Below are 26641 nucleotides of genomic sequence, written 5' to 3' on the forward strand. Positions count from 1 at the left end.
ATTTAAAAATAAATTAATTAATTAAGTGGACCACATATGATCCTTCTCCATCAATTATCTAATGTAAATTAAAAATTTTATTTTGAACAATTACTGAAACCGTAGACAAGGAAGGATGAATAAATGAATTTAATTATGTAAATTTTTAATTTAAATAATGGCAAATCATAAATAGGACTAGACATATGATAAAATGAGTATACTATTTTTTTTTTTTCTTCTTAATTTTAGAGATTCAAGCATTTGATAATATAATTTTCTTAGATTTCAAGCTCAAAAGCTTAACTTGAGCTTGAGTTTGAATTTGATATTAAGCTTGAGCTTGGCTTGACTAATTAATCAAGCCAAGTCAAGCCCAAACTTTTTGACTTTTCCACAAGCTCAAGCTCAAACATGATTTTTAGGCTTGTCACGAGCTCAAGCCAAGTTTGAGCTTTTGACTTTTCCTGACAAGCCAAGCTTGAACATGCACTACTCGACTAAGTTTGGCTCGTTTACAGTCCTACCTACAGTCAACATGACTCAATCCATTGTTTTGGTGGGTCGAATTCAAGTTGACCCATTTTTCATGGGTCCGAAAAGCCCTTACCTATACCCATTTTTATCTTTTGGGTTTGGACGGGTTAGCAGGTGTGGATTGGAGACCAATTTTGCCAGGAGGTTGGGTTGTATAGGGTTTTGGGCAGCTGATTATTTAACTCATAAGACTCAGGCTTGGCTTGAATCTAATCCAACTAATCTGAATCAAGTTCCTTGCTGTACCAAATTCCAGCTACTGAAATACTAATCTAGAGGTCGTTTCCATTGTGTGACAAACCTCTCAAGGATAAATCAGAGAGCAAAACCACAAAAAGATAAGTGGACTCAGAATGGCACAAAAATCACTTTACTTCTCTTTCTCATCTCCATCCAAGCAGATGGGGCCTTTCCCTTCAACACGGGTGCACGCACACACAACACACATAAAACTATTCTTCAACATATATTTAAGGTCACTCCAAAGATGGGAGCAAAATTATTAAAACTAGAAATTTTTAAATTTCCTTTGTCAATACCAAAAAAAGAAGAAGAAGAAGAAAGAAAGAAAGAAATAACAGGAGAACAAGAGGTACACTATAAAAGGCCTGATGCAATAGCCATTGACCAAGTTCATGACCCATTATTGCCCATAATATACAGTGAAGATTTTATAGCCCTATTGGTACAACATTTGAAATGTATAGATAGGATGTGCACGCATGTGACAAGGTAGGCGTGCACATGCATATAAGTGCGAGCAAAGAAGGGTGGGGAGCTCTTTAGAAACAAATGTGAGGAGGAATAAGCTTCCCTGGATTCATTATACTGTTGGGATCTAAAGCAGCTTTTATTCTTTTCATTGTCCTCAAAGCCTCCACTCCAAGTTCTTTCTCAAGATACTGAAAAGAGGAAATATAAAGAATCCAATCAAAACAGTCTACATTGTCAAATAACACTGAACAGGGCATTTGTCTTTGAATTTGGATGGCTAATCCCGGTAACTTATGTATACTAAGGTCATCTCAGGATAAAACACCAACCAAAATGAGAAGCATCATAAATATTTTGGTCTTGCCATAGTCCTCATAGTGTAAAATTTACCTTCTGAAGGAAGACCAATCTATGGAGCATCAATACTGTAATTTATTAAATTATCCTTTCCGGATATACTTTCTTAATTAATTGTCCCATTTATCCTAATAACCATGCCATTGGCCAGCTAGGGAAGTGCCAAAGCATGAAATTGAGAGCAAACTTATTGTTTTAGATATCAAAATATGGGCATGATACTGAAGTTGATAACCAATGCATTTTAGAAGTTGCCTTTGAGTATTGTATTAAATGGCCTACATCTCTAAAGATTTGAATGAGTTACCTTCACTTTCCCTGTCCCAACACCATGTTCACCAGTACATGTTCCTGCTTAGTTGTCAAAGAAACCATTCATTAGCACCACAACTTGCCTTTTCAGGTCATGTTCTAATTTTTCAGAATGGAAACCACTAAAGATAACATTAACTTCAGATTACTGCATGTATGCAGAAATACTAGATGAACATATGAAAGATAACCACTATGGGATTATGAATCACCACAGACAAAGAGCCTTTATAGAATAATTAACGTTACAGGTAACCATGAACATTCGACCTTAAAAAGGATTCGGTAAGTTTGTTAAAGATTAGAGTGCATACCTTCCATTGACAATGCAGTAAGGACCATAAACTTGTTAAGTCTCTCTGCTTCCCGCCAGTGTTCTTCAATGTTAGGGTCAAACAGAATCACCGTGTGGAAATTTCCATCACCAGCATGAGCAATAACCGTGCTGTTAATAGGAACAGAGGCATATGTATTGCGAGCATCAGTCATTTGACTAACCACATTACTACAGGAACACAAAATGATCTAATTTAACTTATTGTCCAGAAAAAGAGAAAGCCATTCTGATCAGACATACCAGACCAGTGGTGATGCATCCAGCTCTTGTTTGGACCTTGATATCAATTCTGCAAGGTGCGAGAGAGGAACACATACATCCTGCAAAAATCAAAAGTTATAGAACTAAAACAAACAAAAAGCAAAGAGGGTCCTTGAGAGTATAAGGAAGCAAATAAAACTGTAACTAAAATCCATTGATATCAACTGACCGAAATCATTGCCTCAAAATTAGGTTCCATTGCAAAGCAAGCCCATAGTGCCTCCTTCCTTATCTTCATGTCATTATAACTTTGAGTTAGAAAATATGGAGAATGGCAATGAGAACCATTTGGATAAAACCTCTGAACAGAGAGACCTTATCAAAAAAAAATGGATCTAACTGAGAATAATTAGGAAAACAAGCTGCAGTTTGAGTTAAAAACCAATATCATACTAATTCAACATGACCATACAGGCCACTTGGGTTTTGATCTGAGAGTTATGGAAATCAACCTGATCTCTTGTATGTTTTGGTGAGGTTTCTGGTTTGCATTTATGCAACTTAAGAGGCATCTAAATGCCCTGTGCATGTCCATATATCTATGTGCATGCACGCACTAACAGGTAAAATTGAGTGTCAGATCTATCTATTAAGGGTCTGTTTGGAACGGAAGGGGAGGGAGGGGGAGGTGGCTGGAAATTCCAGCCACCTCCCCCTCTACTCCCCTCTCCTCTCCCTCCATCTCCCCCAATCCAAACATAGGGTAAAGTAAAGTCTCACCTTTATGCCAGTATGTCTCTTCCAAACAAAACAAAGAACACTGTTTGACATTCCAGAAGTATAAAGTAATACTACAGCCAAAAGCTCAAAATTATATATGAATAATATTCCTTGGAAAGTAATTCTAGTTTTCAACAGTTTCCTTCTCTCTCTCTCTCTCTCTCTCTCTCTCTCGATATATATATATATATATATATATTAGCAAGGTCTTATTCTCTGTTGCAAAATTTTATGGATGTAAAGCAGTTGGGAGACGGGGGCACCAATGCATGCTTGAATCTATAATCCACAATTCCTAATAGAAACATTATACAGGAAAATTATCTAATTTAGACATAAAATTAAAGCAGTGGAGCAAATGTAGTCTGAGACAGGTTCATGTAAGGAATCGAAATGAAACAGCCACAAATTCTATTTGCATTAAACAGCCAAACTTGTAGTATTACCTGAATTCTGACAATGTATTATATTGATAAAATAATTAGTTCCATGGTGAGTTTTCTGAAGTATGGGGTTTTATAAGTCAACATGAAGAAAGAGATATAACAAAATGCCACTCACTGAACATCAACTGAGTAACCACTACCTTCCAAAGCTCCTTTTTAGCTTCAGGATCTTCTGCAAAAACAAAATCTGAGCCATTGTGCTCTGCAGCAATCTTCTGAACAATTTGTGTTTGCTCACGTGCATAAGCCTCTAAATAATAGTAATCAAGAAATAAATTAGGAATCAAAAAAAGTTAATGAAGAAGACGGCATAGGTGTAGCTTTCTATGGGAAATGGTGATGCATTTTTCCAGAATAATAAAACAAGGATCATTTTGCTCAAGATAATTTCCTCTTTTTTTTTTGGAAGGGGGGGGGGGGGGGGTGTTGATTTAGGGCCTGTGTCATAATGACAATACTATTTGTTGTCTTACTAGTGATTACTAGCATAAACTAATTACCTCCTGTATAGCATCAATTTCTGTAGTTAATACTGATTTAAACACATCAATCATCAAATCATGTTGGTTCTGTGATGCAGTCGTGGATGATTAAATTGATTCAATGACTACTTTGCAAATTTGTCTATCCAAGATTTATTTCATGGAATCCATGTTTGCAGTCCAATTGAAGTAAAGGTCAAATGATTTTAAAGGTCTAGTTATATGTGTCCTAGGGTTGAAACATTTTCTAATATTCGTTTATATTGAAAAACTTATGGTCAATTTTATATTAAAACGGAAAAAATTGTAATTTATGCAATCTTGCAAATTAAGGGTATTTGATAGTTTAGTTGAAACTAGAATTTTCTAGGAGATTCTACGTATTTAAGGTAGTATTTCTTTGAGTTCAAGTTAGCCTTTTATTAGTCACTACCTTATTAGGTTGTTTAGTTCATTAGTAAAACTAGTAGTCCTAAATACAAGAATGAACCTTATATGTATTTGCGCTCATTGTACTCAAAAAAACAGATGGAATTGATCAATAAAATATTGGGCGAGTATTGAGGCATGTTGGTTTTATTGTTCTTTTCTTCTCTCTCTCTCTCATGGGCACTATTCACTGGACGTGTTCACATGCACTATTCACAAATTGTGGAGAAATTCAATTTTCGTTTCCTTTTACCTCTTTTCAACCCTAAATCAATTCTTTTCTCTTTCCTACAAAACCCTTCTTTCTAAACCATTAATCCACAAATCCTCCTAAACCTTAACCCACCAAAAGCACATGTAGACAAATTCTCCAATTTGTCCTCTGTCATTTTGTAACAGAACCAAAATCCTATCACAAGTTCTTTGCTAAAATTTTCTACCAACTGCTTGACGAAATTTCGCATTCAAGATGGTGGTCACAAATGCAGAACTATTTTCAAAGTCTCAGGCTTTCACAAAATTTTGTGGAAACCAAGAAAAATTTAAAACAATTGAATGAAATGGTGTGTTCCATAGAAGCAATGTTAAAAAATTTGTCTACTATGTGACAAACTTTGAATAAGCTAGCAGCCACTATTTTGGAAAAATATTCAGCTAAATTGCAATTGATGAAGAACTTATAAATTCTAAGTTTCACCCCAGTTTATCCCCACACTTGTTGGCAAACATCACAGCTGTTCCCCATCAAAATCTAATATATGCAGCCTTGCAAATTTTCTGCCACAACCTCAAGCAAGCATTGGTTTAACGCATCAATGTGTGACACTTAAAGAGAGAAAGCCAGCTTTAAAATTCACCACGTGTCAAATTTCAAGAACACCCAAAATATGCATTTCATAGACAATAAAGACCATAAAGGAGCAAGGTGAGCATGAGGCTGACCGTGGAAAAGTCAGGACCAATGAAGATATGAGTTATGGCTATGGAGCAATTCAAGATGGATTTAAGTTGTAAAGCCTTCTAAGTATTGATTTTATTATTCCATAAGAATTTGATGATATGGCAGTAAAGAAAAATTTATTATCCTTAATGCTTCTTAAGGTGATATAGAATTGGTGCAAGTTTCAAGTTCAAAGGTTCTTATACTTCAACACTATGAAGCTCAAGGTCAAGTCTTTTTTCCCACAGGGGGAGAATGATGCAATCATCAAAGATTAATTTGTTTTGTTTTTTCAAGATTTATTTTATGGGCTCCATGTGAGCTGTCCAATTGACATAAAAGTTGTGTGATTTTAAAGGTCTAATTACTTATGTCCTGGGGTTAAAACTGTTTTTAAATTTGGGTTTTTAAAAGATTTATGGTTGATTTTGTATTCAAAAAGGCAAACTGTAATTTTTTTTTTGCAACCCAGCGAATTAAGGGAATTTTGGTTGTTTAGTTGAGTCTAGAATTTTCTAGGAGATCCTATGTATCTTAAGTTTTATTTTCTTTGAGTCCAAGTTAGCCTTTTATTGGTTAGAGAAAATTGCACTGACCTCCCCCCTTGTTTCAAATTATACATAAATCTTCCTTATTAAAAAACCTACACTCATCTCCCCTACAGCTTAACACCATTAAATTCTATTACAAATTGAAAAATTTATGCTTTCACCCTCACTTCCAAATAAAATTTCTATTTTACCCTCCCAACCCACCATCACCATTCTATTCTTCTTTTTTGCTTTACTTTCCTTTCTTTTGAATATCTAGCAATCCAATTTATGTGTTATTGTGATTTCTGGGTGACATTGTGACAAAATGTTCCAAGTAATTTACAGGGGATGTAAGTGTACTTTATTTTGAAAAGTAAGGGAGGTCCATGTACAATTCGAAATAACAAGGGGTCAATGTAATTTTAGTAAACCTTAGGAGAGGTCATTTTTCCCTATTAGTCATAACCTTATTAGGTTTTTAGTCTACTAGTCAAGCAAGGAGTTCTTAATACTACTAGTACAAGAATGAGTCCTTGTATATAATTAGGTTTTGTGTTTGCATATTGAGGCACTTTGACCTTATTGTTATTTTCTTCCTTTGTCTCTCTCTCTGATATTCCATCACTGCTCAAAAGTATTTTTCATGCACAGCATTCAAAGATTGTGGAGAAATTCGATTTCCATTTATCGTTACCTCTTTTCAACCCTAAATAAAATCTTTTCTCTTCCGTACAAGACCCTTCTTATTAAACCCTAGATCCACAAATCCTCCTAAACCTTAACCCACCACAAGTACAAGTAGACAAATTCTACAATTGTCTTAATATTAAGGAAAGGCTTCCAGGTGTACAATTAGTAAGTGCAGCAAGCTCAATGATAAAGGTTGTTTCAATTTGAAATTGTATTTAGCCAAAAATAAATAAAAACAGAAAATATTGAGAGAACGAGGATCCCATTTACCTGTGCCTATAAATTCAAACATTAAAGTTGGAATTTCAGGCAAATCTTTTCCATTGGCAATATTGATAGCCTTCACTTGAACCTCATCCAGTAGCTCCACCCTTGACACCTAACAATTATAAAAAGAATATCCATGAAGGAATTGATAATTAGAACAAAATTTGCAGCTAAAGTCCCACCTGTATACCAGACATCATCGTGGCTATAGCAACATCTGCTGCATCCTTAATTGACGGGAAATTACACATTGCAACCTGCAATATTGTTGAATTCAAGTTGCATATAAGCACATTATTAATATTGTTAAATTACAGATTGTTCCAAAAGCTTAATGATACAGGAGGCAATGAGAAGACAGCTTTCCTATATTTTATGTATCAAGGGCAATTTTGTAATTTCCTAATATTCTAGAATGGGCTGTGCTTATAGTCTATTGGGTCCTACTTTAGTTTTATTTTAAGCTTGGTTATTTGGTTTGGGTTTATTAGTAAAGCCCAAGGAGTCCAAGTCCAAGTCTTATTAGAGTTTTAAGAAATCCTAGTTCAACTAGGATTAGGTATTAGTCTTCTATTTAAAGAGTTGTAGTACTTTCTATTGGGTTGATTATTAATGAATGTTTTCAGAATTTAAGAGCTATGCTTTCTTTTATGGTTTGTGTGATGCAACATTGAACCCTAGGTGTGATGCTTAGGAAGTCTAGGTGTGATTCCTAGAATTTATCTATTTTCTTTAATTTTACTATGCATGATTACTGTTCACGGATCACTGTTCACAGCACAGGAACAACCACCCAAACCTTGATTGTTTTCCTTTGTTTCATCCCCAAGCCCTACTAATCCTTGTCCCGTTTGGAAACCCTATTATCCCTCTTATTTTCTAGCCTATTCCCCACCAAAACCTAACCCTAATTCTTCAAAACCCAGGCTATACCAGATCTGCCCCTGGTTTTCTAAATCAGATTTTTGTTGTTCCCCCTTGTCCTACGTCACTTAACATTAAGAAATGTTGAATTTAGTTACTTAATTATAATTCTAACACTCCCCCTCATGTGTAAGGATGACAATGGGGCAGGGCCGAAGGATGGGGTCTTCATCCTCACTCCACATGGTTTTATCTTGCCTCATCCCCATCCCGCCCCACATAACGGGGAAAACTTTCTCACCCCATCCCCGTCACTTGGGGCCCTGCTCCACCCCGTAAAACTAAAATTTTTGTTAATTTGCCCTACAACTAGTACAATTTTTTTTTAATGAAACCTATTTCATTAATAAAAATATACTTGAAATTACAACTAAATTTATCCAATCAAATCAAAATAATTTTTCAAAATAATTGAATAATATATCCAAGTGTTTAACAAGATAATCAAAAAAAAAAAAAATCGTAGTATAAGCACATAACAAAATAAAGGTAAGGAACCACATTTGGTAGAATTAAATAAACTAATATTGATATATTTGTTTAAATAGTAGGATTTTAGGGTATAAAAAATTTACAATTATAACCCCTTAGCAACACGGAGCGGGGTGAGGATGGGGAGGGGCGGGGTAGGTCTAAAAAATTTAAATCCATTCCCACCCCACCACTTTTGTGAGGCGGGAAAAACCCACGCGGGGCAAAGCGGGGAGGGGCAGGGTTAAGCGGGGCAAGACAAAATTGTCATCTCTACTGTGTGGGCTTAAACTTCCTCTTAATAAGTGAGAGACCCAACACATGGGAATTTAACATTTTAAATGGGAGATAGAGTGAAGACAAGGATCGAAATGAAGATCTCCTGTTCTAATACCATATTAAATTACTGGTTGTCCTAAAATCTTAAGTTATTGGGATATGGTAAATTTAATCATTTAACCACATACTTCTAACAAATATAAAACCAAAAGAGTTAATATAGATTGCAAGAATAAATAACTGACAGAATTTCCTACGCAAAAAAAATAAAAAAAGAATATAAGAATAACAATATCATATAGAAGTTGTATAAAGAAAGATGCCAATGTTCATTCAAACAAAAATTTTCTATATTTAAATGGAAGAAGATATTTTAATTTACCCTAGAAATGACAAACCTGGATAAACCTCAATCAACCATACTAATTACCACATGACAGAATTATCACTAGTGGGTACTTTTTTATGGCCATTAAGAACACTTCAAACACAGGTGCTTGCGGTAGCTATTGAGAATATGCTAAGAACACAAGCAAATGTTTTGATGATTATCTTCTACCAAATTTGTAGAAACAGCGTGGCAAGAACCACAGTGTTTTACAGTGAAAAAATGTGAGACAAACCTCTAAAGATGTTGAGACAACCAAGATATCTTCTCTAACATCATTAAACTAGTTTGATCACTTTCAAATACCATCAATTCTGTGATGGTTCAAATTCTCATAAAATGCAATTTCTTTTTAGCGTAAGCTTTTTTCTAAGATTTCATGTATTCCTCATCCTTCAGCTTATTTCATGGAAATAGGAAACATGAGAAGATGGCAATTAAGTTTAAAACCCACAAGTCGAGAAGTCTCCACACAAGCCCTAGGCTTAATATGGCAAGGATCGGAAATAACTTTAAGATACGTTCAAATGAGAAATAATAATAAGATTCAAATATATATCTTATCATGGCTGCATAACGAAACAACTATATAATCAAGATTTAAATCCAACCATCACAAGACAAGAACAATTGTAGCAAAGTAGAAATAATTTTAAGAGGAAACACCTTCAGAAAAAGAAAAGGTCAAAGTACCACTGAATGCTGTGGAATTTTCTGAAGCCGAAGAGTGACTTCTGTTATTACACCCAGAGTTCCTTCACTTCCAATCACCAAGCGGGTCAGATCATAGCTACAATATATGACTTTTACAAGGTTAACAGCATGCCTGGTTAACAGTTGCATTTTTATCCCACCAACTTTCTCATTTATTTTTTGAAACTACTACTCAAAACAAAAACAATAAAAAATAAGGGAAAAAAAGATTAGCAGAGAAAAGAAAATATATCAAATAATAGATTGACATAGATAAGAGAACAAACCCTGCAGCACTCTTTCGAGCACGAGATGCTGTCTTGACAATATCTCCATTAGCAAGAACTACCTGGAACAAAAACAACATAAGAAATACAGCTTTTGGGAGCTGAATTAGACTTCAGAATTTTATAACAAACCTTGAGACTGATGACATTATCACGCATGGTTCCATACCTACATGCTAAAAATAGAATCATTAGATCCAATATTAAATTAGACCACTGAAATTATTTCTAGAATATTTTTTCATTTATGTTATTTAGACAAAATTTAATGTAGATAGAGAAGCATCTAGGTTACCAAAATAAATTTTACAATTAAAATTCAAGTTTACAAAGACAAAAGATAAGAAAGGTAAATAAAAAGATTCTAATCGCCAAATGGTTATGCACCAGGTTGCTAAACTTGATTGGTCCTTTAGACAGATAATCAAGAATGAACTGATGGAAGCATATGCATGTTTATTAAGCGGACCCCATTACCAACAGTGGCCACTCCTGGACCTACTAAAAGACAGAAAATATATTATTCTTTAAAAAGGCAAATAAGTAATGCATAATGCTTTGATCATAGACTGTTATATGAGAGTCACCTACAATTTTGAGATTATACATCCATCACTGCCAAAAGATAAGAACACATAGAGGAAAGGATCCAGTATCCACCAATTACTGTCAGCATTGGACAGGGTGAAACAACTCAAGTCTTGAATCAAAGAGTTACAGATATAAATAGTAAAACCAAATTACATGGCAAACATCCCACAGAAAGTATGACAATCTATTAAGTAAAAAAGAGCATATCCCTTAGAACCAAGTTATATGGTATTCTGTACAAATATTAATCACATATAGAATATCCTCTGTATGAAAATATGCAGAAAAATAATACTTGCTACTGGAGCTAGGTCCACACTTGGTTGCCAACTTTAATTCCCCGGATTGTGTGGATTTGTGTGTGTGGAGGTGTTGCAGGGGCACATTAAGTACCACTTCAAGCACGTACCAGGTTGATATGGCTAAACAAGCAATTATGGAGAGCTTCAATTGTGACTAGTACTTTTGCGATATAGCATAGATGTTAGCTCTTGCCCCAGCTCGTGACAAATGACATCAAAACCATGTTGGTACAACCAAGTGGCTCAGAGGCACTACAAAGCAATGTGCTAATGAGGACATTGAAGATCTAAATGGAAGGAGATTGTAATGCTCCCTATTATGTGGATTTGAGTGCATATTTAGAGTCTAAAGCTATCATGCAGGCATGTGCTAAGTCCTATATCGAACATGTAGTAGGTCGATTTGGGATATATAAGAGATTACAATGAGTTTCAATAGTGATTAGCCCTTTTGAGGTATAGCGTAGATATGGCTAATGCTTTCCTCAAGTTGCGACACTGGCACACTTGAATGATTTCGTTAAGAAAGACCATTAGGTTTTGGATAATAATGGAAAATGGCCTACATAGTCCTTGAAGGGTTAGATCTACAAACTTAACACTAGCATTGAATCTAGAAACACTTCCAGCAAGAAAGCAAAATTATTTTTCTTCCAAGGGATTGTACGAACAAATCCAATTCAACATAAAAATAAAAAAATAAAAATAAAAATAAAAAGTAAAAAAAACTTTATCAATTATCAAAGGTTTACATCTACGTCTACCTCCTTCTTCTTTTTGCCCACTGGGGGGGGGGTGTTGGGGTGGGTGGAGGAGGTGGAGGAAGGAGCCTTCACCCATTGTTATAAGATTAAGAGTTTCCTTGGTTCAAAATATGGGTAGAGGGGAACGCTAAGGTTAAAAATCTAGTAGACACTCTTATAGAAATATTTGCAGTTTAAAACTTAAACGAGCATATTCAAGCAAATATGGTACTACTAAGATTGAGAAAATGAAAACAAGTATAAAAATGTTACACCATCAAGTGATCGAATCTTTGAATCTTTACAAGGGCAACACTTGCATATATTAACATACATTTTCTTTTCAAAAAAATGTAAGTATCAATATTATCTGCTAATATGAAAATTTACAACTGAGAAAGTAGAGGTACTACCTCACAGCTAATGAACCAGAGCACCGTGTTGCACACATACCCCCAATGGTTGCACCAGGCCCTGTTAGTCAAGAAGTTTTAAGCATATGAAAATCCAAATTACAAAATCACTTGAGAACACAACTAAACACACCGGGTGCATTTATTGAAAAATGAAGTTTATCAGAGTGACTTTCACACTACACTGGTCATAAATGATATGGAAAAACTAAAAGCAGAGAATTCTTTTCACAAAATGGGCTGTTTAAGCTTTTTATGCATAAAATGGTAATCTTCTAAGTGGCAACACCAAGCACCTGCCCAAATTTCACAGTTTTAAGTAGCATCTCTGATATAACAGAGCTTCTAAAAGCATAATACTTAAGCTATGTGGTGCCATAATATCAAAGACTTTATAGTTCAACAATAAGAGTCATGTTAGTTTACTAGGTTATTAGTATGTTATTAGGCTATTAGTATTTCTTTTTAGTTTAAATTAGGCTAATTGTATCCTCATTTTAAGTACTAAGAATGTACTACTTGCATCCTTGGTTCAGCCTTAAGTCCAGATTTATAATAACTTAATTGTTGCAATACTTCAAATGTCTTTTTAATTATTCTAGAAAGATTCAAATATAAGACCTAATATAGCCAAGTTCCAAGGAATTCAGATATCACATTGTAATTCTATACAGAAGAGAGGAAAGATAGATGCTCATAAATATTGCATGAAATTTTCTATTATGTTATAAAGAAACTAATCTTTATCATTTTCTTGCAATTTCAAACTCACAATTTTCAATGTATGCCAAATACCATTTCAGGAAGCAATGCCAATGTGAAGACTCTTTGTCAAGTAGGATACCACCAAAGTTATATATGAATTAGCAAAAGCCAACTAAATAGCATTTACTAGAGGAATGTTATGTAGGACTTGCAATTTATCTCAGATTCTGACAGAATGATTTCATTCAACAGCACATTCAAAATGCGCAGTTCTAAGGCATACATATTTGACATACTATAACACTATCTAGATATGAAACATTTCAATTAGCATTTCAACTATAAGTTGAAAGAAAAATGCACCCCAGATATCTATTATTGAAAACATTAGAAGAATGCTGCGTCATAAACTAACCTGGATCAAGGGGAAAGAATAGACCATAAGGCTCCAGGTATTCATTCAGCTCCATCCATCCAATCCCAGGTTCAACAACCACATCCATGTCCTCAATATGTAACACTTTAATACTCTACATTTGAACAAATAATGCAATAATAACCAAAAACCATGACACAATACAAACTACTCATTTTTTCAACAAGATAAGAAAGATACAATACTAGAGTATGCATTTAATTTTAAACTGAAGGAATTGACATCAAAGGAAGACAAAATATGCTCCAGACTCCACAGAGTGAATTTTTTTAATATCAGTAGACCCATTATCCATTCAAAAACGTTCATGATAAATGCAGTGTCAGCTCTACCTAAGAATGAATTCTATTAAGTAATATGTACATTCATACATACATACATATACACACAAGATAAGGCAGGCAGTTCATGATGGTAGCAAAAGTAGGCAGCAGGACCAAAGAAGACAGTTGCAACTTCCATCTAGGCTGATCTGCCTCATTTTATTTAAAATATAAGAAGGTACACCTCTTGCATAATTCTCAAACAGAGTTGTAAGCAAAGAAAAATATTAGTTCTTTACCCATAGATATAAGAAACAGAATCGTGAAAATTAAGGCTAATTACATTATTTTTACTTGTATGGTGAGTTTGATTTGCCAACATGTGGTTTCACAAGTGACACTTTACTCAATTCAGACCTGCCCCATTAGCATATTTAAAATTATGTCATTAAATATAACAGTCCAACCAAAAATTTAAAACACAAACCCACAAGTAGGTAAAGTGCCTTCTTTTAAACCATGTGTAGATAAACAGGCACTTTTCTAAATCATAGGTGGGTGAACTGTCACATTTTTTCGAAGACTGATCTGCATGTGCAAGTTCTGACAGCAAATTGACCTAGACCTCAAGTTGAAAAATTCTTCTTTTTTTTTTTTTAAACCACAAGTTGTTCAACTAAACTCGGCGCATACTGGTGCCCAAAATGTAATTAACCCTAAAAAAATGTAAGTTACAGTTCTAAATAAAGTGAAGTTTTAATTTCATAAAACAAAAGCTCAAGAAAGCATACTCTTATAAAATACCAAAAGATCAGTACATACATTCATCATCGACATGTCAATGCAAACACCTCCATTTGGAGACAAGGTGTGACCCTCAATTGATGTAGCTCCACCATATGGTACAATTGGGACCTGCTTGTGAATGAAAAGCAAACAACTTTGGTACTTTCTTGAAAAGGTTAATATTATTTTTCATGAACTAGCAAGCAAACAATCTATATCATCAACTGTGGATCTATTTATTAGTAAATTTCCTATTCTTACAGTATGCAAGAGAAATTCTGGCCACTATATTTTTAGTTCCACATTCCCGAAACTTTACTAGCTATTGAGCTCTATCTTTCTTTTATTGGTATGTTACACATGCACCCTATGGGATCTTGAACTCAAGACCTCACCTAGGAAGCACGGACACTTCATTTAGGGTGCCATACCCATGTCGTACCCATGTCATACCGGTGTCATACCGGCAATTTCATGTTATAATTTTTTAGAAATTGCTCGTGTTGCTATGTCGTACCCGTATCTATGTCTGTGCGTCCTAGGACCTCTCCCTCAACCTTGCACTCACAAGGGGAGGAAGTGCCATTTGAGCTAAAGCATGTTGGCCCATTAAACTCTATTCTTAAAAGAAATGCATGCAAGGCATCATTATCAATTTAAAGATGAGGAAAAACTCAGACCTTATACGTGTCACATGATTTAACTATCTTGGAAACTTCATCCTCCAACCTGCAATTTATAAATTAGGCCACGCAGTGAGAAAGCTACAAAATTATAATACTTAGTTCAAACAATCTCAAGAAATTACTGCACTTAAAGAACAAATAGCATCTTTTTTGACAATGTTTCCCAGTGTCACATATACATAGTATGCAAACACCTGTGACATATTTTCTAGTCATATTAAAATATCTCACACAGGAAACTCATAAAATTTAAGCAAAATTTCACACACATGGTATAAGTAGGGACATGATTAACTTTCATGTGATCGAACTTCTATTCCTTAATCCTTATTACACAAGCACCATCATACCATGGCTTTCACTATCCAAGCAATATTTCATTCCCATACAAGCACGTCAAACCTGAATTGCATGACCACAAAAATTGCCACATCTTGCTGTTAAAATTGCAAAAATGAACATCACATCTGACGTAGCTAGAAATAGTAAACCACATGGTGAATATATAAGTCTCACCTAGGAAAAACAACGACATCAGGAATATTGACTGCTTTGTGAAAGCTGTTTTGTGGTTTTCCATGGATATACCTCTCATCATAATCCATAGTCATGTTATCCTGCCCAAATAACATAGTATCATTAACCAACCACACACAACAATTAACTAAATTTTCAAAGCTTCTCAGCAATCAATGATTCGATATAAAAGAAACAATGATATATAATACTTGACAGATAGCCTTCAATTCATCAATAAGCTCTTGAGGAAGTTCCTTGTGAGAACCCTTCACCACAAACTCAGTGCTACCTTTGCCCCCAATGCTGACACCTCTGTTTGTAAAAGTAAAAATAAATAAAAATAAAAACCCATTATCAACTAAAACCTTGTTTTCCCAACCAATCAAGAATTTTTTTTTTTTTTTCCAAAAATGAGAGAAACCCACCTGGCAGAATCGAGATTAGAAGCGTCACAGAATGAAGGGTTAGATTGGGATTGAAGGGCAAGTGATCCAGCTGAGAGTGAGACAGCAAGGGCCGCAGGAAGCAAAGCTAGCGATGGGTTTTTTGAGGTATGGGAGTGAAAGATAGGCGTGATGGTGTGTGGTTTTGGAGTTTTGAGATTGTGGAAATGTGAGGTTTGAAGATTGGAGTAGAAGAAGCTCTTCGATGAAGAACGTAGACGAGATAACCAGTAAGAGAACGCCATTGTATTTATCTTTCCTGGTTTTTTTTTTAACCAAACTAAACAGAGGAAGATTCTGACACGACTCAACTGGAATTCAGCTATTTATTTTTTTGTTCAATCCTCTAGGTTCAGTTGTACAGTACATTGGACGTATAATAATTAGTAATGACTAAAAAAACAAAGGCTTTATCTCCTTCCCTTGAAAATGCAGGTTCAAGCGTTCAACTAAGCTTTCATTCTCCAAAAAAAAAAAAAACTAAGCTAGTTCTTTAATTAAACCAATCAAGTGTAAAAGTCAATTTCCCTATGATTGAACAAAAATTTTAAAAAAAATTAAAAGGCCCTTCCCGTTATTATATATTTTATAATTTTATAAAATGCTCATTTTTTTTTTTTCCTTAAAATTTTTTAAGAAAAATGAAATCAACCACTTTTAAGGTTTTATGAAATGACACTCCCTAAAATTATGGACTAAAGCACTCACCTTTGTATTAATGCAACAATAAATCCAATGGTCTTGTGGTGGGCCTTTCATGTTGTTGGACTTGAGTCTCTCCAACCACGCTGTGGCTCGTAGATCTGAGGTAAGGAAGTTGGGGTTGGCCTAAATGAAACCCACTTTAAGTCAGTTTGTGCACAAGTTGAGCCCTCCCAATATGGACACGTCCCAGCAAAGGTATTGAGTGTACAGTGTGCCCACAGCAGAAACAGCTGTTACAAATGGTATAGCAGGAATACAATACAGCAAAATAACTAAAATACTAAACGAATAACATCAACACTTAAATAAGAAAAGAAAGCTTGGTAAAGTGCGGGATAATACAACAGTAAAATAATGCTACAGCAAACAGTTTAATGACTGTAAATTATTCACCTAGCAAGTATGAAAGAAAAGCTTGTCTGCCATGGAAAGTAAGCTTAACTTCTCAGCAAATAGAAATTCAAGAAGGGAACTAATCCCCAACATGAGTAACCTCAAAGATGGCTTCTGCCATAGAAGTTACGCACTTTGGAAAAAGGACATAAATAGTTTAAGTTTCAATCATTAACCTCCCAAAGAGTGGGTTTGTCAAGAGAGAGAGAGAAACGGGTAGTCTATTGATGCATGCCTCTATTCCTACCACTCATGTTTTACTTTGGTTTTTCTGTGTTTTCCTTTTCTTTTCTCTATTTTTCTTCCTTGTTCTACCTCTTCTTCTTTTGTTCCCTTCTTCCCTTTTCTTGTGATTTCCCTCTACTGTTCACAGCTACCACCTTTTATACTGTCTGCCGTGATGAAATTTGTCATTTTTACCCCTCAACTGCTTTTGGCTCCTTGTGGGTGTCCTTTCAAGACTGCCTATTGGCCTGCTTGCTGCCTAGCCACTACCATTGCACTAAATGTGTTGGTTGCACTACTCCTCATTTCCAAACAAAAATGGCTTGTCTTGTTTCTTAACTTTCTCTGCTTTTACTACTCTTTTCTCAATAAGGATTAAGTCTCTCCCTCACCTACCTCTATGGCATGCATCAAATGGTCCCAACTCATATTTATTTATTTTTGGTGAGATGTCATCCCAATAGAACATTTCCCCAAAGAAGTTTGAACGGAACCCCAAAATAGACCTCCTCTTTCTCCCCACTACTAGACCACACCCTCTTATACCCTTGACCCGTGGCTCACCTCCTATGTATTGGTTGGGTACAAATAGGTGGTGTCTTGGCCCTTTATGTATGCTCCACTTCCATCTGAATCTATTTCTTTCTAGTCTTCACAACATTTCTGTTGCCTCCGTGTTTGTCTGATTCTGCTATACATTTTGGTTGGTGTTTATCTTTTATGGCGTGAAGGATGTGTGGGCTTTTGGGCTCATGTTTCCTGCCTTTCATCCCTTCCTTAGACTGGGTATTGATTGTGTAAAGGCTCTCACCTTCCTTCCGAGCCCATGTTCGTTTCTTTCCTATATCTATGGGCCTCTTTGTTGTGGATCCTGTCATACCACTTCATCGTGTCTGCTACAGCATTAACTTTCCTTTTTATTTCTTGTTACCCATGGGCTTATGGGCTGATGCTCCTGCAATGCCAACCCACTTTTTTATCAATCTTTTGCTCAGGGCTTTCTTAGCCCATTTTCTACATCTTTACCTCTTTTAGGCTTTATTGGCCAACATTCCTGTTATGTCAACCCATTTCATTTAGCGGGCTTCTTTGGCCCATTTACTTCTTCTATACCTCTTTTACTCCCATGGACTTTTTGCTAGATCCTTTGGGCTTCCTCAACCCAATTACCACATCCTTATCTCTTATTTATTTTTCGAGCTTATTGGCCTTTAAGCCATCCCAATGAATTTACTAATTCATTTCCAGGGCTTCCCCAGTCCATTTACTTCCTCTTTACCTTTTATTGTTCTCATAGGTTTACTACTTCATTCCTTAGCCTTCCTTGACCCATTTACTTCATCTTTACCTCTTTTGATTCTTGTGAGCCTATTGGCCATTAATCATGTCATTTCAGCCTGTTAGGCTTGCTTCCTTATTTCTTTACTATTTTTTCCTTTTTCCACCTTTTCTATATTGTTAGGCTTCTTTTGCTGTTGGACCCTTTGTCAAAAGTGGGCATCAACAATCATTATATCTTTTTTAAGTGAAATAGCATTTCATAAAATTTCCAACAAACATCGAACAAAATTATACAATATTCTAATAATATGATAGTGTCATACTTCCTCATCTTATATAAATAATGAGAAAATACTATTAATACTATGAGAAAATAATAATAATAATAATAATAATAATAATAATAGATAAAGTTAAGAAAAAATTCAATTAGAGTCTAATTTTTCGCCATGAATCCCATCTAATTTAAGTTTTTTAATTTTTTGTGTCAAATGAGTTAATTTAGTGTAGAAAACAAGGAGCACAATATAAATAAACCATAAAAAATCTAATAATATATCTAACTCTATATATAAAATTAGAGGAAGAGAGAGTTTGAATAATTTTTTTTATTTATCAGCCTTTTTTTGTATAACTAAAAACAATTCAAATTTATAAGTCATATATATATATATATATTAATTGGCAAAACTTAGAGGAAATCTAGTTAAATTTTACAATTAAAGTCCAATTTTGCACCATGTGTCCTAAATTATTTATTTTTAGAAAGAGTTTTATTTCTTAATTTTTGAGTTAAATGTGGAATCACATCATAAATATCCATTCAAGTGAGTTATTGCATACAAAAACCAAAGAGTCTATAATTAATGAACATTTTTTTAAAATGACAAATTTACATTTTCTTGCTAATAATATTCTTACAAAACTTTTTAAAGAGTTAAAAAATATATAAGAATGATTATCAATAATATTTAAATTATATACATAAGAATCATACTATGCATCTTAATGTATATCTTTTAAGTATATTCATGCATATGCATAGAGTTACAAGCTAGTTCATATAATATACCATGACTATGTATAGTCCATTACTAACTAGGTAGTATATATTTGTTTTTCTAAACCAAAGTTAAGAGAATTCAATTAGAATCAAAATTAGATTTTGCTTTTGTTAGATTTCTATACAAATTAAATTGTTTAGATTTTTGTTGTTATTTTTTCTCTGAACTAATAAGCATTTTTTTTATATATTGTTTCTATTCAAATATTTTGAATGCGAAGATATTGAATGTAACAAACTGTAATTGAGCTGAACAATCCCATGTACTTATCCCCATTCAATTTAGGAGATACTATTTGACAAATTTATTATTTTATTTTGTGTTGTATTTAGTACAATTTCACAGACAATAATTGTGAATTGATATTGTATATGTAATATCTAATAGTGATTTTCAAAATTATATAAGTTATAGCAATGTAATGAGAAACTTGGTGTAACTAATATCATGAAAATTGTAAGAAAAAATTATATTAGTACATCCAAATGTCCTTGTCAAACTATGTCCTATATGTTTAATAATCCAAACATCAATAGCACCGCTACAATTTACACATAGGTTACATACCAGTAGTCTAATAATACAATACAATAGAATAATGTGATCTATTGTTATGTAAGAGAAGAGAGTACAACATTATTGTACTTTTTAGAGTATTGTATAATTACCGACATTCATAGTCCCTCATCCTTAGAATATTGAAGTCCAAATCTCCTATTTCTTTCTTCTCAAAAAAAAAAAAAAAAAAAAAAACTAAGCTAGTTCTTTAATTAAACCAATCAAGTGTAAAAGTCAATTTCCCTATGATTGAACAAAAATTAAAAAAAAAAAAAATTAAAAGGCCCTTCCCGTTATTATGGGCCCGTTTGGTTTGTATTTTTAAACAACATTTTTTAGTTTTCAAACAGCATTTCACGCATTTCAAGACACTTTTTCACCCACACGTATTTCAAAAAACTACAAACAATAATTTTCAAACTACTCTACCAAACACTCCCATAGATATATTTTATAATTTTATAAAATGCTCATTTTTATTTTTTTTCGTTAAAATTTATTAAGAAAAATTAAATCAACCACTTTTAAGGTTTTATGAAATGACACTCACTAAAATTATGGACTAAAGCACTCGCCTTTGTATTAATGCAACAATAAATCCAATGGTCTTGTGGCGGGCCTTTCGTGTTGTTGGACTTGAGTCTCTCCAACCACTCTGTGGCTCGTAGATCTGAGGTAAGGAAGTTGGGGCTGGCCTAAATGAAACCCACTTTAAGTCAGTTTGTGCACAAGTTGAGCCCTTCCAATATGGACATGTCCCAGCAAAGGTATTGAGTGTACAGTGTGCCCACAGTAGAAACAACTGTTACAAATGGTATAGTAGGAATACAATACAGCAAAATAACTAAAATACTAAACGAATAACATCAACACTTAAATAAGAAAAGAAAGCTTGGTAAAGTGCGGGATAATACAACAGTAAAATAATGCTACAGCAAACAGTTTAATGACTTTAAATTATTCACCTAGCAAGCATGAAAGAAAAGCTTGTCTGCCATGGAAAGTAAGCTTAACTTCTCAACAAATAGAAATTCAAGAAGGGAACTAATCCCCAACATGAGTAACCTCAAAGATGGCTTCTGCCATAGAAGTTACGCACTTTGGAAAAAGGACCTAAATAGTTTAAGTTTCAATCATTAACCTCCCAAAGAGTGGGTTTGTCAAGAGAGAGAAAGAAACGGGTAGTCTATTGATGCATGCCTCTATTTCTACCACTCATGTTTTACTTTGGTTTTTCTATGTTTTCCTTTTCTTTTCTCTATTTTTCTTCCTTGTTCTACCTCTTCTTCTTTTGTTTCATTCTTCTCTTTTCTTGTGATTTCCCTCTATTGTTCACAGCTACCACCTTTTATACTGTCTGTCGTGATGAAATTTGTCATTTTTACTCCTCAACTGCTTTTGGCTCCTTGTGGGTGTCCTTTCAAGACTGCCTATTGGCCTGCTGGCTGCCCAGCCACTACCATTGCACTAAATGTGTTGGTTGCACTACTCCTCATTTCCAAACAAAAATGGCTTGTCTTGTTTCTTAACTTTCTCTGCTTTTACTACTCTTTTCTCAATAAAGATTAAGTCTCTCCCTCACCTACCTCTATGGCATGCATCAAATAGTCCCAACTCATATTTATTTATTTTTGGTGAGATGTCATCCCAATAGAACATTTCCCCAAAGAAGTTTGAACGGAACCCCAAAATAGACCCCCTCTTTCTCCCCACTGTTAGACCACACCCTCTTATACCCTTGACCCGTGGCTCACCTCCTATGTATTGGTTGGGTACAAATAGGTGGTGTCTTGGCCCTTTATGTATGCTCCACTTCCATCTGAATCTATTTCTTTCTAGTCTTCATAACATTTTTGTTGCCTCCGTGTTGGTCTGATTCTGCTATACATTCTGGTTGGTGTTTATCTCTTATGGCGTGAAGGATGTGTGGGCTTTTGGGCTCATGTTTCCTGCCTTTCATCCTTTCCTTAGACTGGGTATTGATTGTGTAAAGGCTCTCACCTTCCTTCTGAGCCCATGTTTGTTTCTTTCCTATATCTATGGGCCTCTTTGTTATGGATCCTATCATACCACTTCATCGTGTCTGCTACAGCATTAACTTTCCTTTTTATTTCTTGTTACCCATGGGCTTATTGGCTGATGCTCCTGCAATGCCAACCCACTTTTTTATCAATCTTTTGCTCAGGGCTTTCTTAGCCCATTTTCTACATCTTTACCTCTTTTAGGCTTTATTGGCCAACATTCCTGCTATGTCAACCCATTTCATTCAGCGGGCTTCTTTGGCCCATTTACTTCTTCTATACCTCTTTTACTCCCATAGACTTTTTGCTAGATCCTTTGGGTTTCCTCAACCCAATTACCACATCCTTATCTCTTATTTATTTTTCGAGCTTATTGGCCTTTAAGTCATCCCAATGAATTTACTAATTCATTTCCAGGGCTTCCCCAGACCATTTACTTCTTCTTTACCTTTTATTGTTCTCATGGGTTTACTACTTCATTCCTTAGCCTTCCTTGACCCATTTACTTCATCTTTACCTCTTTTGATTCTTGTGAGCCTATTGGCCATTAATCATGTCATTTCAGCCTGTTAGGCTTGCTTCCTTATTTCTTTACTATTTTTCCCTTTTTCCACCTTTTCTATATTGTTAGGCTTCTTTTGCTGTTGGACCCTTTGTCAAAAGTGGGCATCAACAGTCATTATATCTTTTTTAAGTGAAATAGCATTTCATAAAATTTCCAACAAACATCGAACAAAATTATACAATATTCTAATAATATGATCGTGTTATACTTCCTCATCTTATATAAATAATGAGAAAATACTATTAATACTATGAGAAAATAATAATAATAATAATAATAATAATAATAATAATAATAATAGGTAAAGTTAAGAAAAAATTCAATTAGAGTCTAATTTTTCGCCAGGAATCCCATCTAATTTAAGTTTTTTAATTTTTTGTGTCAAATGAGTTAATTTAGTGTAGAAAACAAGGAGCACAATATAAATAAACCATAAAAAATCTAATAATATATCTAACTCTATATATAAAATTAGAGGAAGAGAGAGTTTGAATAATTTTTTTATTTATGAGCCTTTTTTTGTATAACTAAAAACAATTTAAATTTATAAGTCATATATATATATATATATTAATTGGCAAAACTTAGAGGAAATCTAGTTAAATTTTACAATTAAAGTCCAATTTTCCACCATGTGTCCTAAATTATTTATTTTTAGAAAGAGTTTTATTTCTTAATTTTTGAGTTAAATGTGGAATCATATCATAAATATCCATTCAAGTGAGTTATTGCATACAAAAACCAAAGAGTCTATAATTAATGAACATTTTTTTAGAATGACAAATTTACATTTTCTTGCTAATAATATTCTTACAAAACTTTTTAAAGAGTTAAAAAATATATAAGAATGATTATCAATAATATTTAAATTATATACATAAGAATCATACTATGCATCTTAATGTATATCTTTTAAGTATATTCATGCATATGCATAGAGTTACAAGCTAGTTCATATAATATACCATGACTATGTATAGTCCATTACTAACTAGGTAGCATATATTTGTTTTTCTAAACCAAAGTTAAGAGAATTCAATTAGAATCAAAATTAGATTTTGCTTTTGTTAGATTTCTATACAAATTAAATTGTTTAGATTTTTGTTGTTATTTTTTCTCTGAACTAATAAGCATTTTTTTTATATATTGTTTCTATTCAAATATTTTGAATGCGAAGATATTGAATGTAACAAACTGTAATTGAGCTGAACAATCCCATATACTTATCCCCATTCAATTTAGGAGATACTATTTGACAAATTTATTATTTTATTTTGTGTTGTATTTAGTACAATTTCACAGACAATAATTGTGAATTGATATTGTATATGTAGTATCTAATAGTGATTTTCAAAATTATATAAGTTATAGCAATGTAATGAGAAACTTGGTGTAACTAATATCATGAAAATTGTAAGAAAAAATTATATTAGTACATCCAAATGTCCTTGTCAAACTATGTCCTATATGTTTAATAATCCAAACATCAATAGCACCGCTACAATTTACGCATAGGTTACATACCAGTAGTCTAATAATACAATACAATAGAATAATGTGATCTATTGTTATGTAAGAGAAGAGAGTACAACATTATTGTACTTTTTAGAGTATTGTATAATTACCGACATTCATAGTCCCTCATCCTTAGAATATTGAAGTCCAAATCTCCTAATATCTTTCTTCTCAAAAAAAAAAAAAAAAAAAAAAATCTCATATTTCTAACCTAAACATATTGATGTCACTTAAGTTAAGCTCAATGTCAATGCTTTTACTTGTTTGTTATCTCTCCTCTCGTGTGTATCCCCTTGATTGTCAATTGTTGAAATTCAAACTCCTTTCTAACAAGGAGAACTTGGATCCAAATCTTTATTTCCCACACTATTTATAAGAAAAATAAACACATTTTCATCCCCAAATTTTTCTCTAACTAGTTGCTCTTTCCAATTATTAACATTCTCATCTTTTAGCTTCTTGAACCATGCTAGATGTGATGTACATTTGGGTGTGCTAATGGGTTTGGAAGTATGTAGTTGTGGCGGCCAAGTATCTTTCCAAAATCCAAATTCTAAATTGAACTTCCGTTTCCAACTCTACCACAAATGCCTTTCTCAAGAATTTTCCAACCTACTAGCAAAGCTTCTTCAAAGACCATGAAGAACTATACCTGAGCTTCACTTCCTCAGTTAAGCTAAAAGGTCACGTGTTTAGTCTTCAATCCTTCCTTGTTTATCATGACAACACTAAAACTAATATTATATTTGCTTTTTCTTCTGTGAGTACATAGAGTATCTCCCTTTTCAATTAATGCAACTTTACTTTTTCACTTTTGGTCCCACCATAAAACTGATATTTTTGTTTTATTATAAGAGTACTAGTTTTGAAGCACATGCTAGCCACTAAAAAAATTACAATTAAGAGATAAAATGAATAAGCTAAACCAAAACAAAATCTTTATCTTTGTTAAAACAAACCACCAAAACTTTCTTAAACAAAAAAAAAGCAAGAAATAAAGTAATGATTCACATGGAAGATGAATCCATGTGCAATATAAATGAGATAAATATATTTTCATCAAATAAAAAAAAAAAGATAAAATGAATGAGCTAAACCAAAACAAAATCTCCATCTTTCTCTCCAAACCTTCTTCTTTTTCTTGTTTCTTCTCTCTCTAACTCTCTTGTGATGGAAGCAATTGACTCATGGGTCATGACTGACTCCCTTTTTTTTCATTTGTTCTTATCTTTCACTATTTCTCTTCCTTACCGTATTGCTTCACTTTGTGTCTATCAATAAAGTAGTTAGCTGTCAAACACCTCAAACAAAGGGATAAGACAAGGAAGGTAGAGGCAAAATGACGAAACAACCCACACTTTTTCACTATTCAACAAGCAAACATAAGCATACCTGGCTATAGTAATTTTGGGCCCACTTGGTACATTTGTTTAAATAATAATTTTTCATGTTTTTTTTAAAATACGTGTGAGTGAAAAAGTATATAAAAATACGTATAATGTTGTTTAAAAATTAAAAACATGTTTTTAAACACATGTACCAAACAACCCCTTTATGTTCCTTTTTCTTATCTTGATCCCTCTCACCATCTGCTGTGTTTGTGTTTATCAATAGAATGAAGATAAAGTCAAAAGTGGCTAGCATTTTCCTAACAAGAAAGGCAAGAAAAATCCAGATTTGAAGAGGAAAAGACCAAAAAGGGCTCCAATTTGTTTTAAGCTCACACATACCTTTAGAAGCAACAAAGTAATTCAAGCTTTCTAGAGTCGTACATATCCCGCAGAACTATTAAGATTTCAACAAAAAAAACTAGAAAGGGCCCATTTTTATTTAGCTCACAAATGAAGTTAGAAGCAATTAAGTAATTTCAATCAAATGTGAAAGTTTTTAGAGTTTCAAAAAATCTGCTAGGCTTCATACTTCTTTTCACTGGGTTTCAAACTTCTTCTTGCCGTTTTAACATTTCAGAATTCATTTTGTCAAACAAATATCTCAAATGTCCCTTTTTTATATAGAGTATAGATAGTTTTGGAGTTGATTGTAAAATTCAAAATTGCTCCCACTGCCTTTAAATAAAAAGCAAAAAAGACCCCCACCCAAATTCAAACTTTATGAGTTATGAACTTATGATCCTTGTTGCCAAGAAAAGAAAGAATTCCAATAGGAAATTAATGATAAGATTATAAGGTTACACTCCTCAGATCAAACATACCTCAAATCTCATCCCACGAAAAAAATGTACAATTTTTGCTACAACTCTCTCACTTGATTGATTATGATTGGTGAATAAAAAGTAATGGGTCCATATGAAAGTGTTAGACAATTATCTCAGTTTGCCAAGTTGTGGTAAAAATTGAGAATTTGTTTATGGCGGTAGAAGA

At 33.7% G+C, this 26641-nt stretch overlaps 1 protein-coding gene across 1 annotated transcript; it reads right to left on the reverse strand.

Annotated features, from left to right (window-relative positions):
* Positions 1-1091: 1091 nt before the first annotated feature.
* On the reverse strand, positions 1092-16345 carry LOC111991101 (D-lactate dehydrogenase [cytochrome], mitochondrial). The gene is made up of 18 exons (XM_024022880.2): positions 15916-16345; positions 15700-15802; positions 15488-15588; positions 14966-15014; positions 14322-14414; positions 13216-13330; positions 12096-12156; positions 10179-10215; positions 10047-10108; positions 9760-9856; positions 7187-7261; positions 7008-7116; positions 3804-3913; positions 2667-2729; positions 2477-2556; positions 2214-2344; positions 1895-1938; positions 1092-1418 (listed from the first exon to the last, which is right to left on the reverse strand). The coding sequence occupies exons 1-18, from the start codon at positions 16176-16178 to the stop codon at positions 1299-1301; spliced, it is 1713 nt and encodes a 570-aa protein (XP_023878648.1). The 5' UTR covers positions 16179-16345; the 3' UTR covers positions 1092-1298.
* Between the last annotated feature and the right edge of the window lie 10296 nt (positions 16346-26641).

The sequence above is a fragment of the Quercus suber genome, unplaced genomic scaffold, assembly GCF_002906115.3.
Source record: "Quercus suber isolate HL8 unplaced genomic scaffold, Cork oak 2.0 scaffold_208, whole genome shotgun sequence".
Classification (NCBI taxonomy): domain Eukaryota; kingdom Viridiplantae; phylum Streptophyta; class Magnoliopsida; order Fagales; family Fagaceae; genus Quercus; species Quercus suber.

Excerpts from the sequence above, each read along its gene's own strand:
- LOC111991101 (XM_024022880.2), bottom strand. The coding sequence starts at position 16,178 with ATGGCGTTCTCTTACTGGTTATCTCGTCTACGTTCTTCATCGAAGAGC. Across the intron at positions 15,015-15,487 it reads GATGTCGTTGTTTTTCCTAG|GTTGGAGGATGAAGTTTCCA; the intron begins GTGAGACTTATA and ends TATAAATTGCAG. Across the intron at positions 9,857-10,046 it reads GCTCGAAAGAGTGCTGCAGG|CTATGATCTGACCCGCTTGG; the intron begins GTTTGTTCTCTT and ends CATATATTGTAG.